This window comes from Stegastes partitus, unplaced genomic scaffold (assembly GCF_000690725.1).
Source record: "Stegastes partitus isolate 25-593 unplaced genomic scaffold, Stegastes_partitus-1.0.2 Scaffold397, whole genome shotgun sequence".
Classification (NCBI taxonomy): domain Eukaryota; kingdom Metazoa; phylum Chordata; class Actinopteri; family Pomacentridae; genus Stegastes; species Stegastes partitus.
In genome coordinates, this window is record NW_007578128.1 from 448,708 (window position 1) to 466,349 (window position 17,642).

Consider the following 17,642-nt stretch of genomic DNA (forward strand, 5'->3'; position numbering starts at 1 on the left):
TCAGCAGATGTGACCTTAAGTTCATACACAGGTCTTCTGAGAAGTAATAGTCCGACTCCAATGTTTTAAAGGTCAGACTGGGTGTGTCAGACCTAAATATGGTTGTTACAAAAGATATATTGCAACAAATGTTCCTAATAACAGATTATTCAAAAACAAACAGACATTGCAGAACAAATAGTGGTTGAAACTATTCAAATCACACACTAATCCTTTGTTGTGTAACATTAAAAGAATGAAGAGCCTCCCTATGTTTACCTAACACCATTTGTTTACTACACCACCTACTGTGACAATTCCTCATAAGTCTGCATTAATCCTTATTTCCTTTTTGTCTTGTTTTGGAAAGATCTGCTTTCGAAACCATCAAGCGCAATCAGTGAATGTAGGATATGACCAAGTGGCTTGTTACTCGTGATGTGTTGTGATGGGACGGTTGTTTTTTTGGTTACTTCAAACACATTATAGTTAGCTATGGTGGTTCAAAATGCAATTAGTTTTAGATAAAGAATGTAAAATTGTGATGTGTCTACATTTTTGTGGTCTGTTTTTTATCCCCATTAGTCTACATCCACATTATGTAACTTGTGGGTGTGATGCCTCGTGACTCACAAGTTTGTTTGACCGTGCAATAAAAAAACGAATAAAAAAGCAACCACTTTGTTAAGCTTTGGGACCGAAACTACTTGGTAAGATTTAGTAGAAGATCATGGTTATACCAATTTGAATGCTTTTCAGTCACTGTTTTACATTGCTATTTTCAGTCACTCCATCCATCCATCCATCTTCTCCCGCTTTTCCGGAGTCGGGTCGCGGAGGCAGCAGCCTTAGCAAAGCCACTCAGACTTCCCGATCCGCACACACCTCCCCCAGCTCTTCCGGGGGGACCCCTAGGCGTGGTGAGGGTAAATGCTACAAAACTACTTAGTTAAACTTTGCCACCAAAACCAGCTTAGAAAACAGATCATAGTTTGGGTTTAAACACACCCATGCATTTTTTCTGACTGTTTCCTGTTGTTTTTTGTCATATGTTTGCTTTAGTTTATGCTGCAAAGCTACTTTGATAATAGTCACTGAGGAAATATGTTACCGCTGCAAACTTGTTCTGTGGGCATCATGTTGCCACAGAAACCTACTTGCATTCAGTTCGTGATGCAGAAATCACAAATATGTTTCATGTTTGGGCCTGATTTGCTGCCACTGATTGTGTTGCAGCTAGTAGAACCCAGATTAGAAAATATATTGTTCTATTGGTGTTTATTACAGAGAACATTCATTTAATTTTGTTTTGGCCAAAAGCTAAAGTGATTTCCTTATTTATGGAACAGTGTCAGACCTGAATGAATTTCTTTAATATCATGTTTAAATGTATGAAATTTAAAGTTAAGAAGCTCTAATGTGTGGCTGTTAGTTAGAAAAAAGTGGCTGCTTTGATTGGTAAAATGAATATATTTACACATGGTTAACACTTTTCTACCAGCGTTCCTTTCTTGCATCCTTTGCAATCGCAGCAAATCTTCGGCTTTGCTGTGTGCTTTTGTTTGCACTACAAAACGACCTTATGTTTCAGCAGTGGTACAGTGGTTATAGCACTGTTGCCTAACAGCTACATGGTCTTGGATTTAAATCTCCAGATCGGCTGTGTGAAGTTTGCATGTTCTCTTGGTTCCAGGTGGTTTTTCTCTTGGTGTTCTAGTTTCCTCTCAAACACAGAGTGTCTCTCTGTTGACCATGTGAGATGCATTTTAACACACATAAAATCGATGGATAATCTAATTTAACTTAACCTTCTAAGACTTATGTACCACTAAACCGATTAAAACACATTAATCGAAGCCTTCAGCCAAATTCAATCAGTGGCAGTTCCACAGTTGAGGAACCGCATGTCTCTGTGTCCACATCATTACATTGGTGTAAGATCTGGAGGGGAAAAAAACTGCTGATGTTACTGAAGAACTTAAAGCTTGAAGTTTATTCACAGCGTTTAGAAGATATTGCGATCATACTTTTGATGTGAATAAATACACATTACAGGAAGACGGATGGTCTTGACACAAAGCTTGATGCATAATATGACAAGACGACCTGGTAGCAGCTCCAGTGTTTTGTTCCATCAGTGCTGAATGGAAATCATTGTAACAGGGGAACGTTATGTCCTTGAGCATATGAAAAGCAACTGCAGATAAGACTTCAATGCTTTTTGAGCCACACAGCTTATTTTAGAGGTTTACTGATTTTTGATTCACTGTTTTTTTTTTTTTTGCTATTTTACATCATTGTTGATTTTGTTGTCCTTGTGACTGTTTTATGTCTTTTTTCCACTTTGAAGCTCTTTGTGCTTGTTTTGTGTATCCTTCGGTCAGTTTTACATCTCTCTGCTGTTGTTCTTGTCTGTCTGTGTTTCTGTGTATTTTTGTTGCCACTTTGAATCCCTTGTTTGCTTTCTGTATCTTTTAGTCATTGTGCATCTCTGTACTTGTTTTCCTTATCTTTGTATTCATTTTGTGTCTCTTTGTTGTCATTTTGCATCTTATTGTGCTTGTTTTGCATATATTTATGTGATTTTACGTCTGTAGTTTTCTGTCTTTTTGTTGTCACTTGTTTTTTTTGTTGTTTTGTTTTGACACTTGTTTTTACGATATACGGTCCAAATTTCAAATAAACCCTGATTGTAAAAAAGTAATAAAAAACCTGGATAAGTGGTTCACATGACTGAGCAATGCAAAACAAAGACACAGTTATTCCTTGTATTCTGTCTTTTACAGCAATTTAGTATAGACGCCGAGGGAAAATCCATGATCTGATGTCTTGTGAATAAGACGTTGTCAGATGATACTTCTGGTCAGTCAATTGATATTTTGTGCAGAATTTTTGGGGTGTTCTTTTTCCCAAATGTCCATGCCTGTTTTCTGGAAATTTAGGAAACTGTCATGCCATGATGAAAACTTACACAACTGGTGTATCTTTGTCCATCTCTGACTTTCTTTTTGTAAATGGTATTTGTGAAAATGAAGTGATTTTGAAGGTAATTTTGCAACCCACTTGGAGATGTTGGAGAAGTACATCAAATAGTCTGCAATTATGAGTGAGTTAAAAACAGAAAATAAAAATGATGCTGTCACGTTAAGTCCCGTCTTTGAACACATTAACAAAAGATTTGGTCTTACAAAAGTCAGTTAGTGATATCTTCTGAATCACATGCAGCTGCATGTCACAAGAATACAAAACAAAACACATAGAATACTGTTTAGTTTAAAATACTTGGTCATAAAATCTATATATTTTCATTGACTTATCCTAACTGATTGAACATGTTTGACAAGATGTGCCACAAAAATATTGGTAGATGCTCTAATCCAAACAACGTTCTGGCGTTTCAGAAATACTGGTCAAAATCTTCAGAAAATATCACAGCTTTTGTTGTTGTTGTTGTCGTTTTAACCTGATGATTCTCTTTAATTTGAAAATTAGGAATGTTTAAGAGGTTTTTCCTCTGCCCTCACAGCTGTAGACTCAACAAAATGTACTGGGATAAAAAAAATAAATAAATAAAACACACACACACACACACACACACACACACACACACACACACACACACACACACAAATACTGCGATCATGTTTCTTGCCTCTGCGGTTAAAATCTGAGCTATTTTGGCGAGTTTGTGACGCGATCTTTTAAGGGCGGAACCATGGACACATTTATCCACTGCAGGACCTCGATCCGGACTCATTAACGCGGAGCACATTGCGACTCGGAAGCTGTTGCGTTGGAAGCAGAAGGATGTGGCTGCTGACAGTGCTGGTGCCTCTTCTCAGACTGTATTTATGCGGAATGAAAGTCCTCGTCTATCAAATGTTCAACCGGTCCTTCAGTCTTCCAGGTCAGCTCAACTTACATTTCACAAATCTTTTTCACTGTCTGCTCATTTGTGGTTTTAAAAATGCTTATTTTCCAATGACAGATATGTGCCGTTCGTACGCCGGGCTCCGTCGGAAAAATGCCGTTTTCGTAAATTTCATCTTATTTATCAGCAGAAGTAATAGTTAATAAAAATAGTTGCTCCATATGTTTTAACATCTGAGGCTTCTTATCAGTTCGGCATATATCTGACATATCGAGCATTTAAAGTTTAAAATTTAAACAGCAATTTATTCGATTTGATCCTTACTATGTTACATCCCAAAAAACGCCAAATAACAGAGACAAATCTAAAGAATGTGAACGTATTTGAAAGACCAGCTGTTAGGTTGACAGCATGTATGCAAAATTACATAAAAGTCAGTATAACAGTGTTTTCAAAGGGTTGCAGTCTATGAAAACAACGTAAAATTAGGAGTATTCTTAACGAAGTTTGGTGACTCTGCCTGCTTGGCGCACCTTAAGGCTGGCAGGTAATGCTATATAGCTAATGTATCACTGACACTCAAAGGCTGTTGAATTTTACATCAAAAAATGCAGATTATTTAATTCAAATTAAGTTTTTACAAAAAACATTATTCATTTAACAACATGTTTCCAGTTAATTATAACTATTATTTCTTTTTAGACTGTCGTTTACAAGGTCCTATAAGCCTATATTATTATTATTGTTATTATTATTATTATTATAAAACCAACATTATATATTTCTCATAGTTACTCAGACGTCTGTGCGTGTCTGCCCACACAAACCAAGAGCTGTTGCTCTTTGACCTCAGCTGTAGGCTGCAAATGTTTATGAAATTTGAATTACAACTTTGAAACTTACCAGGAACAAGGCTTCATACACTATATCCACCGATTTCACGTGCATTTTGTGGTAATAATCCATCATACATTAAGTGAAAAAATGATTTTACTCTGGTATATAGACAATGCAGTATTGTAGTAATCTTAACGTAGACTTAGTGAGGATAAAAATACCATTGTGACCCCTAACAAGCTGGAACATTCCGAGAAAATTCAGTTATGTATGAAAGAGCCTGCACAAGCCTTAGTTAGTTATTGAGTTTGTGGATTTTCAGTCGTGTGTAACTACAACATATGTACCGAAATGGGTGAAATGGCTGATATTGGTATCGCAATATTAATAGTATAATAATTAATATTTGTGTGTATCACAATATATGTGTGAAGTCACTCATAAATTGGTGATGAAAGCAATGAACAAATCTGTTCTCATTAGTTAAATTAAAAAAAGGACTCATGTAGAGTCAGCACTATTCATTCATCACTTGATAAGCAATGTGGTTTTTTGTTTGCTGTGACTAAAAAACTGGTAAGAAGACCTTGAGTTCAACTGATTTTTTTTTCTTAAACTCTAAAGGTTTACTATTGCTCCAAGACTTTATCTAAACCTCAAACCAAAATATAGATGAAAAGAATGTGACGATAGCAGAGGGAAACTCATGTGTGGAGATAAAGGGGTCACTGTGTCTGAAGATTTGAGGTTTATACTCCTGTAATCTTATGAAGAATGTAGGCCGCTTACAGGGTAATGAGGGATTTCCCAAATTCTTGGTTTTTTTCACATGGAATTTCCAGCACCGTGATGAAAAGATTCTGCTCATGATTCTTGTGCAAAAATTCCAGTTTTTCCGCCTGACTCTGTGGTTTGTATGTCAGCGATTCAGACAAGCCTGGAGGCAGATGTTTAAACCAGCAATTCATAATTAAAGAATGGAGGTCAGATATGATCTTCTACTGTGTTCTAAGACTGAGTTTACAAATAACTTGAAACCAGAGGTAGTGCTGTCAGATCTAACAAACTTTACACTTAAAGCTGTGTTGAGTTGTAATCTTAATACAGATTCAAAAATTGGAAGAATTCAAAACTTGTCTTTCCTGCTTCAAAGATCCACTGTAAATGATTTTAAATGATTTCAACTTAGAAAGCATGTTTCCTCGCTACCTTAAAAATATAAGGTAACTGCACTACAGTTGAAAAATTAATTCAAAGCATCTTATGAGTAGTGAAAGGGTAAAACCAGCTGAGTTTAATTTCAGTTAAGTCAACTCAGCCGCTTCAATTTATGGTATACATTGTGTTAAATGATTTTACACAATGTATACCATAAATTGCAGTGTTTACAATGTGCTAATTGCATTTCTTCAAATCACAATCTTGATTTGAAATTGATTGTTTCTTCCTTCATTACACATCTTAATTTAGTTATTAGGAGAAAACAAAACACATACAGCTATTATTAATTCAGATTCAAATCACTTTTACTGGCTTTTCATATTGTAGCTGTTTATGTTATTTTGGATTGACAGTAAGTTTGGTCTCCCAACTGTAACCTCAAACATTAAATCAACTGAACTGAACATTATGCACATCTGAAGGTAGGTTTTACTGCAAAATTATTGTATTATGTTACATTTGTTTCAGATGTTTTCTACTAGCAGGCATCACAGATAATGGAGTTTACATGATTTCCTGCCTTATCCTGTTTTTTCACCGTTAGCTGCCTCCTTGTTTGCATGTAAACATGCCTGAAGGATTTCAATTCACATCTAAGTTTAACTTCTCAAACGCTTGTAATGTTTATTATGAGCATCCTTAAATGTTTATTTCACTATTCTTGTTAGGTTCTCAATAAGTGAAGGCATCCAGGTGGATTGCTTACGCAAGGAACCAATGGAGAGTAAAAGTTCAGGACCTTCATGCTCTGGCCTCAATCTGGTCGCACACCCACGGGCAAAAAGCAAAGTCTGGAAGTACTTTGGCTTTGACACAGATGCAGATGGCTGCATATTACACTGGAAACGGATTTACTGTCGCGTATGTATGAGCCAAATCGCGTATTCTGGGAACACCTCCAACCTGTCTTACCACCTTGAAAAGAATCACCCCGTAGAGTTCAGTGAGTTTGTGAAAAGCAACACAGATCAGATGCGTGAGGCGTTCGCCACAGCATTCTCCAGAATAAAGACTGAGCCCACAAGTCTACATGCACAGCAGCAATCCCAAGACATAAACTTGAGGCAGAGCTTAGATTATGAAAATAGACGACACAATGACCTGACAATAGCTATCGTCAACTTCATCTGTGAGGGTTTGTATCCTGCATCTATTGTTGAAGAGCCTACTTTCAAGACCCTAATGAGTACTGTCGACCCTGGATATTCTCCTCCCAGCAAAAGCGACCTTGCAGTTAAAATGGTTCCTCAGATGTATTGCCGTACTCGTGATACGGTCTTTAGTGAGCTTGCTGGGGTTGTGAACTGTGGCGTTACTACAGATCTCTGGCAAAGCCAAACCCAGAATAGAACATACATTTCACTCTCTATGCATTCAGTCAATTACAGTTGTGCAACCGGCTTCTCGATGACCAACAAGTGCCTTAAAACATTTGAAGTACAAGAGGACAACACTGCCGAGAACATCACCAGAGCGATGTATGAAGCCTTTGTTGAGTGGGGTATAACTCACAAAGTCAGCGGCGCCACCACAAATGGCTCGGTGGACATCGTCAAAGCGTGCTCGCTCTTGGAGCTGTCGGTGGAAATGCCTTGCCTCGGGCACACCATCAACCGTGCAATGGACGAAGCCTTCCAGCTGCCACGAGTTGACAGCTTCCTGGGATGTTGCCGCAAGCTTGTCGATCACTTCAGAGAACCGGCGATGTATATGCTGAGAGAAAAACAGAAGCAACATGGCCTCGCTCAGTGCGCACTGATCACAGATCGCGGTCGGACTTGGTTGGCCACGCTGGCAATGCTACAAAGACTGAAAGAGCAACAGGCTGCTGTGACTTCAACATACATGGAGAGTTCCAGCAGCCATCATTTCAGCTCTGATGGCCCTAACTGGGCCTTGTTGGAGGCCTTGATTGAAGTCCTCCAGCCTTTTAAAGTTGTGGCAAACATGATCACTTCTTGCAGGTATCCAACCATTAGCATGGTGAGACCTGTGCTTCATATGCTGTTGAACACCACCCTCAAAGTCAAGGAAGGGGACCTCAAAGAGATCAGCATGACCAAAGAGGTAATCTCCAAGGTCCTGTCAAGCACCTATTCGCAGAATTCACAACTATCTCAAGAGATCTCAGCTTTCCTCAACATTGCTACATTCTTGGATCCTCGGTATAAAAAGCTGCCCTTCCTGTCCACTCAGGAGCGTTCCAAAGTTGAGAGTAACATCATCGAGGAGGCCAAAGCAATCCTGGAGAAGCAGATGTCAGAGCGGTCATGTGACGATTTCTCCCTAGTTTCTGATGAGCCACCTAGCAAAAAGCCAGCACCTCTGAGAGAATCTTCTGCAGGCAGCGCAACCCAAGACAATCCTCTGGCTGCCATATTTTGTCAGTCCGATGCAGACCAGAGCCAGGAGGAGCTGCATGCTCAGGTGGTGGAGGAGCTGAGCAACTACAAGTCACAGAGGGTTCTGGGTCTGAATGAAGACCCTTTGCTTTGGTGGTCGAGTCATGCGCCTTTGTTCCCCACTCTTCCCAAAGTGCTTCAGAAGTACTGGTGTGTTCCTGCCACCAGTGTTCCTTGCCACAGGTTGTTCAGCTCTTCAGGTGCTGTTCTGTGTGGGAAAAGGAACCGCATAGCTCCAGCTCTGGTGGATCAACAGGTCTTCCTGTATGAGAACTCACGGAGCTACTTCGAATCTGAACCCTGTGAGGATGATGTGGACAATCCTTGGGAAGGCCACTGTGCTCTCGGACGGCCACTGGAGTGACTGTGTTGAAAGAACTTTGCTGACTTCATTGCCTGTATGCAGTGTGCTTCATATACCAGACATGCTGAAGCATTAAAAAACAAAATCTGTAGAATGAAAATACAATAGACTCACTCTTTTATTTTTCGTGGTATTTCCATATGGAACAGTTTGGCTTTTAAAAAATCCTGCAATATTTTACAGAAATTTCAAAATGGAAAGAATGTATTTAAGCTGTCAATCAGCTATATGAAGAATTCTTTTCTTTTCTTTTTTATTTTACTGGGTTTTTTTGTTTTTCAAAGTTATTGAATGACTGTGGTTAAAATCACATTTCTTAGTCATTTAGTTTTAACTAAATTCAACAAACAAAACATTCTTTGCAGAAATTGTGTATCCAAAACCAACTGTATTATTCTAATAATAATACTCATATTGGATCAGACTGATGGGATATTCCAAACAAAAAGACTTACAGTCTTTTACATGATAAGATTGTGTGTTGGCTTCACTATCAGAGTGTGCATAACAGGTAAATATCATACACCTCCTTTGTGAGCCCACTTTATACGAGTTTTTTTCTTCATTCAGGCTACATGATTTGTCTTTTTAAGGTTTCTTTAGGATGTATATTGTAAATACATGTCTATATATTGCACTGACAGTGGATAAAATTAAACATGTTGTAAAAGAAGTGTATAAAAGTAAAGATCAGCACTTGCCTGGTTGTTTTATGTCCAGACTTTGCATGCCAGCATTGATTTCCATTTGATATTATAAGCATCCGGCTTTCACAGGCGCAACACGTGATTTCTTCAGGGGCACTTTATTTCACAGGTTTCGTATATTCTTGTTAAATTTCAGGACATTTTTTTCATAATTTCTTAAAAATTCAAAGAAAAAATTAGCCAAAGCTAAGCTTTTATTAAAAGAAAAAAAAATCTCTGTATTCTACATGTCTACATGTTGGGACTTTATATTGTAATAAAAAAATAACCTACAGTAAGAAAAAAATGAAACCACCCAGAAACTCCTTCAAGTTCAGAGGATCAAAACCGATTAAGGAGCTCTGCTTAATTTCTACAGCTTATACCTGCAAATTAAAGTGATATAGTGTGGCTCCTTGGTTTTTATTTAACTGTTCAGGGTTGTTTTTATTGCTACTGATGTGGAATTATGAATTTACCTAATGTATAATTTCCTAGTTGGCTTCAGAAAGTAATCTGACTCCTTCACCTTATGCAAAAAAATTCTACAGCCATGGTTTCATTTTATTATAGATTACTGAGTGTGGATTGGTGAGCAAATTTTTATTGATTTTTTATTTTAATTAAAGTTTTAGCACAAGGAAGCTAACATTCCTGTTGATTGTTACCAGACTCTTTCTCAGACATATGCTCGTCATTTCTAGCTACATACCAGATAAGGATGTCCACGTGTTTGCAGAGTGGACAGATTTTGACCTTTCATCTTTGGAGTTCAACTCTGTCGAGACTTTCACTGCTGTGTGGCAGCATCGTATTTGACAGATGAACTGCTGCAAAAAGTCTTTCATCCTTGTAAAGTTAGCAAGGATCTCTAATGTAACTGCATTTAACTTTAACTGTTATTTACACAGGTAGAAAATTTAATTTCAGCAAAGGCCAAAGACGGAAAGTGAACGATTGGGTAATGTTCTCATGTGGTCCCCTCTCTCCTCCTGCACAGTCCTACCCAAGCAAAATGGAAGGGTTGCCATTGTGACTGGAGGCACCAGAGGAATGGGTTTTGAGACAGCGAGACACCTGGCAAGCCTTGGCATGCATGTTATCATAGGTAGGCTACTGTCCAATCACACTCAGTCAGCAGCTCCCCTTCTGTGTACTTCCCTGCAGTCCATTTCAAAGGGTCAGTCCGTTAAATATCAATCAGTGCTTACCACATGACCCCCTCAGAATCAACTGGGCTTTTTTGTACATTAACCCTTGTATATTTAATAAACTTTTGTTTTCGTAATGTGAATATTTTTAGAGTTACAGACCCTTCCCTTCATCTTAATTTTGTTGTCAATAAATGAAGGAATCTCTGCCAGATCGTGCAGAATCCAGTTTACTTGCAGTCTTTGTTCGTTAGCCAGAATTACGTCAAATAAAGCTCAGGTTGATCTATATTTGACAGTTAATCAGTTTCAGGATTTAGACAGATGCCATGAGTCAGTGCAGTAGGCAGTAGAATTGGTTGAAGAGGATTATCTGCTGGACTTCTTCCCACCAAGCCTCTCTCTGATTTCCATCATCTCCAGCTGGGAATGAGAGAGAAGAGGGAACAGTGGCCGTCAGAAGGATTCACGAAGATGGTGGCGAAGGAAAAGGTAATCGTCTGTCTGTCTCCATCTCTGTGTTTGACCACATTTGTTAGTCGTAGAACAAAAAACTCAGCAGTGGAGCTTTCAAATGAAAAGCTGCTCCTCCAGTGTTTAAAATAGATTCACAGTGGTCCAGACTACTAAATTTTAACATTGATTGCAGTGATACATTTCCATTTAGGTTCACTAGAACTTTTCACTGCACCTTTTGGTGCTTAATAATATTAAGTGTTGTCTTAGGTTTCATACACATGAAATTTATTGTTGAATAAAGGTGCAGGTAGGGGTTTTATTTTGTATAAAAATTATAATCTGGGACCTAAAGTTAGTAATAGGTGTCTTTCTTTGGCTATAGTATAAGCAGTGATATATTTTATTATTATGTGTGAGTCCTAAATACTTCATTTGCTGCTCACTGCTGCAGAAAACCACCTGCTCATCACCTAATTCAAGAGACATAGAGGGAAATGTCATAAAAGATGGCAAATCTTTCAGTTAAGTCTATAACAAAAAGGACTATTTGGACTCTAAGCAGCCGTCATGTTCATTAGAATGTGCATTATGTGGCCTTCTGTCACTTGAAGCTGTACTTACCCTCATTTTAGAGGCCTCTCAATTAGTATGAAGTGGAATGTTACTGCAGCGTAGGAGTTTATTTGATTTAATTAGGTGTTTGAGCAGTTGGCTACGAAAAGCCACAAGCAGTTGCAAAGGACTCATTAGTGACAGGCCTGTGATTGCTAAGAAATAAGGGTTTAGAGCAGGGGTCGGCAACCTTAAACACTGAAAGAGCCATTTGGACCCATTTCCCATGTAAAAGAAAACACTGGGAGGCACAAAACCCCTTTGAAATCTAAAATTACGATAACACTGCACATATCGTTTTTACCTTTATGCTATGTATAAATACAAAAAAATAGTGTGTTGCATTTATGAAATCAATGAACTGCTACAGAGAAAACAAAATTTTATTTCTGCAACAACATTTTTAACTCCAAAAAAAAAAAACGCTGGGTTGAAGGTTACCTTTAAATAAAATACTAAATATGTATTTGAATCCTCCTTGTATTTATGAAATGAAAAGCCGATCTTAAATTATCCACCTGCAGCAAAGTAAAAATGCCGTCTGGTTGTCCTGCTGACTGCAGCTGGGACCGCTGACCAGACTCCTGACTGCCTATGAGCGCCTTGGGACGGGAGGAGCTCACGGCAGCACCGCTGCTCGCTGAGGACAGTAACTGCAGAACGATACGTGTTTTCACGTCAGAGTCTCCAAAACACCAGAAAAATCTCCAATTACATCAGAAACAGTCACTAAATTTGTTGCTAGTCGCTTTAGCCAACCAAAAAAACAAGAAGATTTAGAAAGTTGCCAGATTTAGCGAGAACGTCATCAAGGTGGCAACACTGCACATGCTGGCGAGTGTCGCACATCGACGGCTATGACGCATATTTTGAGCAAGTTCACAAAAATCTTCAAATTTAGAATCACATTTTAAAAACCAACAAGCTAAAATAAAATACATTTAAATTAAAGTACTCACTATTTATTTTCCAAAGCCAAAAGGAGCCGCAGCAGAGGTACGAAAGAGCCGCATGCGGCTCCGGAGACACGGGTTGGCGACCCGTGGTTTAGAGGGAATGCTTTCTACTTCCAGAGTTGTGCAAAGATGTGATCCCAGAGGCCCCAACTCTGAAATAATACTCCTAGAATTTTACCATTAAAGGCTCCCTTGTGTAGCTTAATTTTCCCACATGGTTTATCATGCATTTCTAATTTTATGCCTTTTATATCTCTTAGCTATCTGGCATCAGAATTTTTAAAAAAGAAAGAAAGAAAAAGAAAGGCCCCATACTGTGACCAAAATGGTCTGGTTGCTAACTTTTGACCTCTGACATTGTGGTTGAGGTAGGAGGCCACACATCCATCATCTAAGGTCAGGTTGATTAAATCTCAAAAATCCCACAATTGTTGGTATTTATGTCTATATTGTCTCATAGATAACAAAGAAAAGCAGAGTTCTTGCTGAAGGGCAACACAGCAGTGCAGCTCAACCAATACATAGCGTTAGTTATTTCAGGCAATGAACGCTTGTGTTGTCCTGCTGTGTATGGAAGTAATCTGATGACAACACAGAAGAGGCAGTGTTTTCAGTGTAGACTTTCTGTGTCTATTTATTTAGTAAAACCCATGCAGTGCAGGCTCCCGTTTTATCATGCATTATTCATTAAATGCCTATTAAGTATTAGCTAGTCCCTACTCGGAGTCATGTGGGGTGCCGTGAGGAAAAAAAAGTAGTACAAAAATAGCTGACAGCGTATTTTTGCTGCAAAACTAATCAAGACTTGTTCCACCTCAATTCACCAGGTTTTTAAAAAGGTTTACGACTGACAGTCTCATATTTTTCCATTCATTTTTCTCTGCATACGTATGCTAGTAAGTAAAACGTGTCAAATCTGGGATCATAGTCATTAGTTTTTGAGTTAAGAATTAGAAATAATGACACAAATAACTCAAGAACAAGTAAAAACGAGGAGCTAGAAACACAAGTGTAATGTCCTGCTCCTTTCTCATCTCCACATAGCATGAAGTGATTGTAAAATGTCTAATTGTGGATTTTCAGAGGATAGAGATTGCATATTATTGGCACCAGCAGTTAGTGTTTCCCACCTCAGAAACATCATTTGCCTTAAGAGAAAGATTCAGCTGGTTGACTGAAGACACAAATTCTAAAAACATCGTCATTCTTTGTAATACCAATAAGAAAGCTGGCTAAAAGTAGTGCTTCTTTTTCTTACAGCTGAGTTTGTCTTTGTGGATCTGACTTCACTAAAATCAGTTCGGCAGTTTGTTCAGACCTTCAAAGCCAGAGGTCTTCCCCTCCATGTCCTGGTCAACAATGGTAGGTTGCACCGATTGTCACCTTAAATACACAAAAGGTCACACTAGTGTTACATTTCGAATTCTTACGCGATAAAACGGTTTCTCCTTTTCTGCTTGTAGCTGGGACCATGTTGGTTCCTGAAAGACAGACCGAGGACGGCTTTGAGTTCCACTTTTGCCTCAACTATCTCGGCCACTTCTTGTTGACCAACCTGCTGCTGGACGTGCTGAAGAGATCAGGGAAACCGGGCTGCTGCTCCAGAATCATCAACATGTCCTCTGCCACTCACTACGCAGGAGTTATAGACATGGAGGACTTAAATAGGAGGTGAGATGATCAATCAGTGAAGGTGTTTGATGACTGTGAGTTTGCAGGCAGAGCGAGTGAAATTTCTATAATGCTGTGCACCCCAGGAGAGAAGTTTAGCAAGAAGTCAGAATAAAATATGTAAACATTTTATGCAATTTCACAATACCTCTTGTTGTACTGCTGTGTGCTTGAAATAATATGAGCACAACACAGAGGAGGCAGTGTTTTCAGTTTAGACTTTCTGTGTCAAAAGAATCTGCACAGTGCATGCAAAGTATCAGTGACTGCCCAATGTTTCACAATGAAAAATACATTTATACTCCTGTTGTCGGCTGTTAAGCTAGCATAAGAAACTGTTAATCCCTCTTCAACTGTCCCTATAACAATGGCAAAAAAAAGCCCAAAACAAGTCTTAAAAAGAAAAAAAAAAACAAATAAATATAATACATAAGAAAGATAAATACATTAAAGACTTCCACTGGTGAAAATACAATTTTTTTCTTTACATGTTCATATGGTGTTTTTTTTTTGTATGCTGGAAGAGAACATTGCAAACTTGAAACTTCAGTGTTTAGCTTTATAGTATTTGAACAGAGTTGTGGGTAAGCTGGTGTGCTCAAGCTGCAGCAACATTGTAGTCACATACGAGCCATTTAAAGGCAGGAAGGGAAAGAATTTATAGAAGAAAAGCTTTAAATATTTCACTTTTAATATGCAGAGAAGAATTGTAAGGTGTGGAATCACCAACTGGAGCGAAACTTTAACTTAAGTATATTAATATATATTATATACAGTGTATTACACTGTTTTTTGTTGTGTTTTTTTTTTACTGGTGTTTTATTAGTTTTATTGCTGTGTCTAATGTTTTGTGTATTATAATGCTTTGCAAAGCACTTTGTAACCCAAGTTTTGAAAGGTGCTGTAGAAATAAAATGTATTCTTCTTCTTCTTCTCAAGCTCAGTAAGCATGTAGGGTGTGAAGTCAGTCACCAAATTAGGTTTAGTAATGTATGTTTTTAAAAAGAAAGTAAGTAAAATTAGGACATAAAATAAGTTTTAAAAAAATGTAAAGCTAGAAAGTGAAATAAGGACAATGCTGAAGTAAAGTAAGTGTAGTAAATTAAGTGCAGTAAGTAGGTAAAGTGTCTCTTTCGGTTCCTTTTTGTACTTGGTTTGATTGACTTCAGCCTTAATTAATTTAGGTTTTATACTGTCTGATTGGAAGAAATCTGCTCTGCTGTAGAATGAATGGCAGTCACCAAAGTGTTCATTTCTGATCAGTAAAACATTGTATCTGTATGCATTTGCCAGATTTTGCAGCATCTGTTTGGATGTTTAACAGCATTTTTTTTTTGGCTGCCACTCATCAGAGCGACAGTGAAGTTCAATCGAACTTAACGAAATCCTCGTCCTCCTCATCCTCAGGAACTGCTACAGCTCCCATGGTGCTTACTCCCAAAGCAAGCTGGCTCTGGTCCTCTTCACCTACTACCTGCAGGAGCAGCTGATGGCCGGCGGCTTTTCCGTGACTACGAACGCTGTGGACCCCGGGATGGTGGACACGGCACTGTACAATAACCTGTGGAGCCTCGCGCAGGCGCTCAAGAAACCCGTGGCAAAGATACTGTTCCGGGTACATGTTAACTTGTCCTGGCTGCATACATTTGTCTGTGTCTGAGCTGAGCAGCGTGTCCAAAAACTGTAGTTTTCTTCCCAAGCTCTTATTTTTTAGGAATTGATGTATGACATACTTGAGCTCCGTAGCCGAAAAAAAACATTTGTTTGACATAACTGTTACATTGAAAGCCTTGTAGAAAAGTTTCAATACACAATTATGATTTTTTGACGCCCAGTGACTCCACCAGTAACCTGCTTTGTTGAATTACAGCATGTACAGGCACAACCTTGACCACAACCTGCTTTTTTTTTTTTTTTTCACGTGTCCTCCTCAGACTCCAGCAGAGGGAGCATCCATATCCATCTATGCTGCAGCTGCTTCTGAGATGGAAGGACTAGGAGGCTGCTATCTGTACAACGGTGTGAAGAGGCAGTCCTCCGACCTTTCCTACGACCCTGAACTGCAGGTGCAAATGTGGAAAAAGAGCTGTGAGCTCGTTGGCCTTCAGAAGGCCTGATTCGTTTTGCTGTGACCATCACACTGGTTAGTTCCACTGGATGTTATCTGGCACTGACAAATGATACGGAGCCACTGCCTCACTTAATTCCGTTCCAAAATCCAAATATCTAGTGTTAAAAAGTATCCACAGATTTACAGACTAAATTTGTCTCCCAAGCTCAGCAGCTCACGTACATTTTTGCTTGTGAAAAACCCAAATACATTAGAAAAACAGTGTTCTGGACACCGTCGGATGTCCAATAATAGTAAGCTAGGCTAATTAAAGTAGGCTCCATAGAAATGTTGTGTGTATATATATATATGCTTATACACACACACATATATATCTACATGTGTGTGTGTATGTATATATATATATATATATATATATATATATACACATATATATGAAATATGAAATGATTGTAAATTGTATCACCTCTCAGTAACTGTGGTATTTTTTTTTTATTTCAGCAGTGAAGTACATCCTCTTCTGAACAGTAAAAAACACTTTGCAAATTGGATATGCAGGCCCCAAGGTAGAAACGAAACTCAATGCAACTAAGTTGAGCACAACGGTAGCTTCCTATTAGTTCAACTGCATCCACTTTGAAAAGAACTGGCAACAAGAAATGATAAATGATACTTACACAGTGCCTTTCTACCTTCGTGGTACACAAAGCACTTTTCAATTCAAAACTGCAAAATTCAACTTGTGGTTGAATGGTGAATGTTGGGAATACATTCTTTGGTCAGATGAGACCAAGATACATTTGTTAGGCTCAGATGGTGTTCATCTTGTTTGGCATGAACCTGGCCATAACCACCACAGCAAATGCATAGTCCCGACAGTGAAGCACAAAGGTGGAAATGTGATTACACGGGCCTGAAAAGGGTGCTGACAAAAACTGCAGAAACGGCGAAAGCACAAAAATAAAAAGCTATGACCTGGTGAAGTACGTCACCTGATGTAAATCGAACAGAAAACCTTTGGAGAATTTAAAAAAGAAAGGCAGAGCAACAAGTGCAGCTGGAAAAAATAGACTCAGAAAAATGACAAAATATCTACCCAGAAATTTAGTATGTTGAGGAGGATTGACTTTTGTCTAAAATAGAAGTGAATATATGAAGTACTGGACAAAATAAAGGATCTGAATCCTAGTAAAGTAAGGAGTAGCGGCTTAGTTTGCATTGAGTTCCCATATGAGGCCTGTAGGTCACTTAGTACTCAATGTGAGGCTTTTTTCTAAATCTGAAACACACAGGAGAAGAAAAGAGTCCAACACAAAAGAAATGTAATCTCTGTAGCAATTTCAATCATTTTTGTGCCTTATC

At 38.5% G+C, this 17,642-nt stretch overlaps 2 protein-coding genes across 2 annotated transcripts; both read left to right on the forward strand.

Annotated features, from left to right (window-relative positions):
- Positions 1-3,765: 3,765 nt before the first annotated feature.
- Positions 3,766-16,673, forward strand: dhrsx (dehydrogenase/reductase (SDR family) X-linked). The gene is made up of 7 exons (XM_008285342.1): positions 3,766-3,886; positions 10,361-10,468; positions 10,935-11,003; positions 13,799-13,900; positions 14,002-14,209; positions 15,617-15,824; positions 16,144-16,673. Exons 1-7 carry the CDS (start codon positions 3,787-3,789, stop codon positions 16,324-16,326), a joined length of 978 nt encoding a protein of 325 aa, XP_008283564.1. The 5' UTR covers positions 3,766-3,786; the 3' UTR covers positions 16,327-16,673.
- LOC103359807 (zinc finger BED domain-containing protein 1) lies at positions 4,840-9,391 on the forward strand. The gene has a single exon (XM_008285341.1). The coding sequence runs from the start codon at positions 6,626-6,628 to the stop codon at positions 8,672-8,674; it is 2,049 nt and encodes a 682-aa protein (XP_008283563.1). The 5' UTR covers positions 4,840-6,625; the 3' UTR covers positions 8,675-9,391.
- Positions 16,674-17,642: the final 969 nt, after the last annotated feature.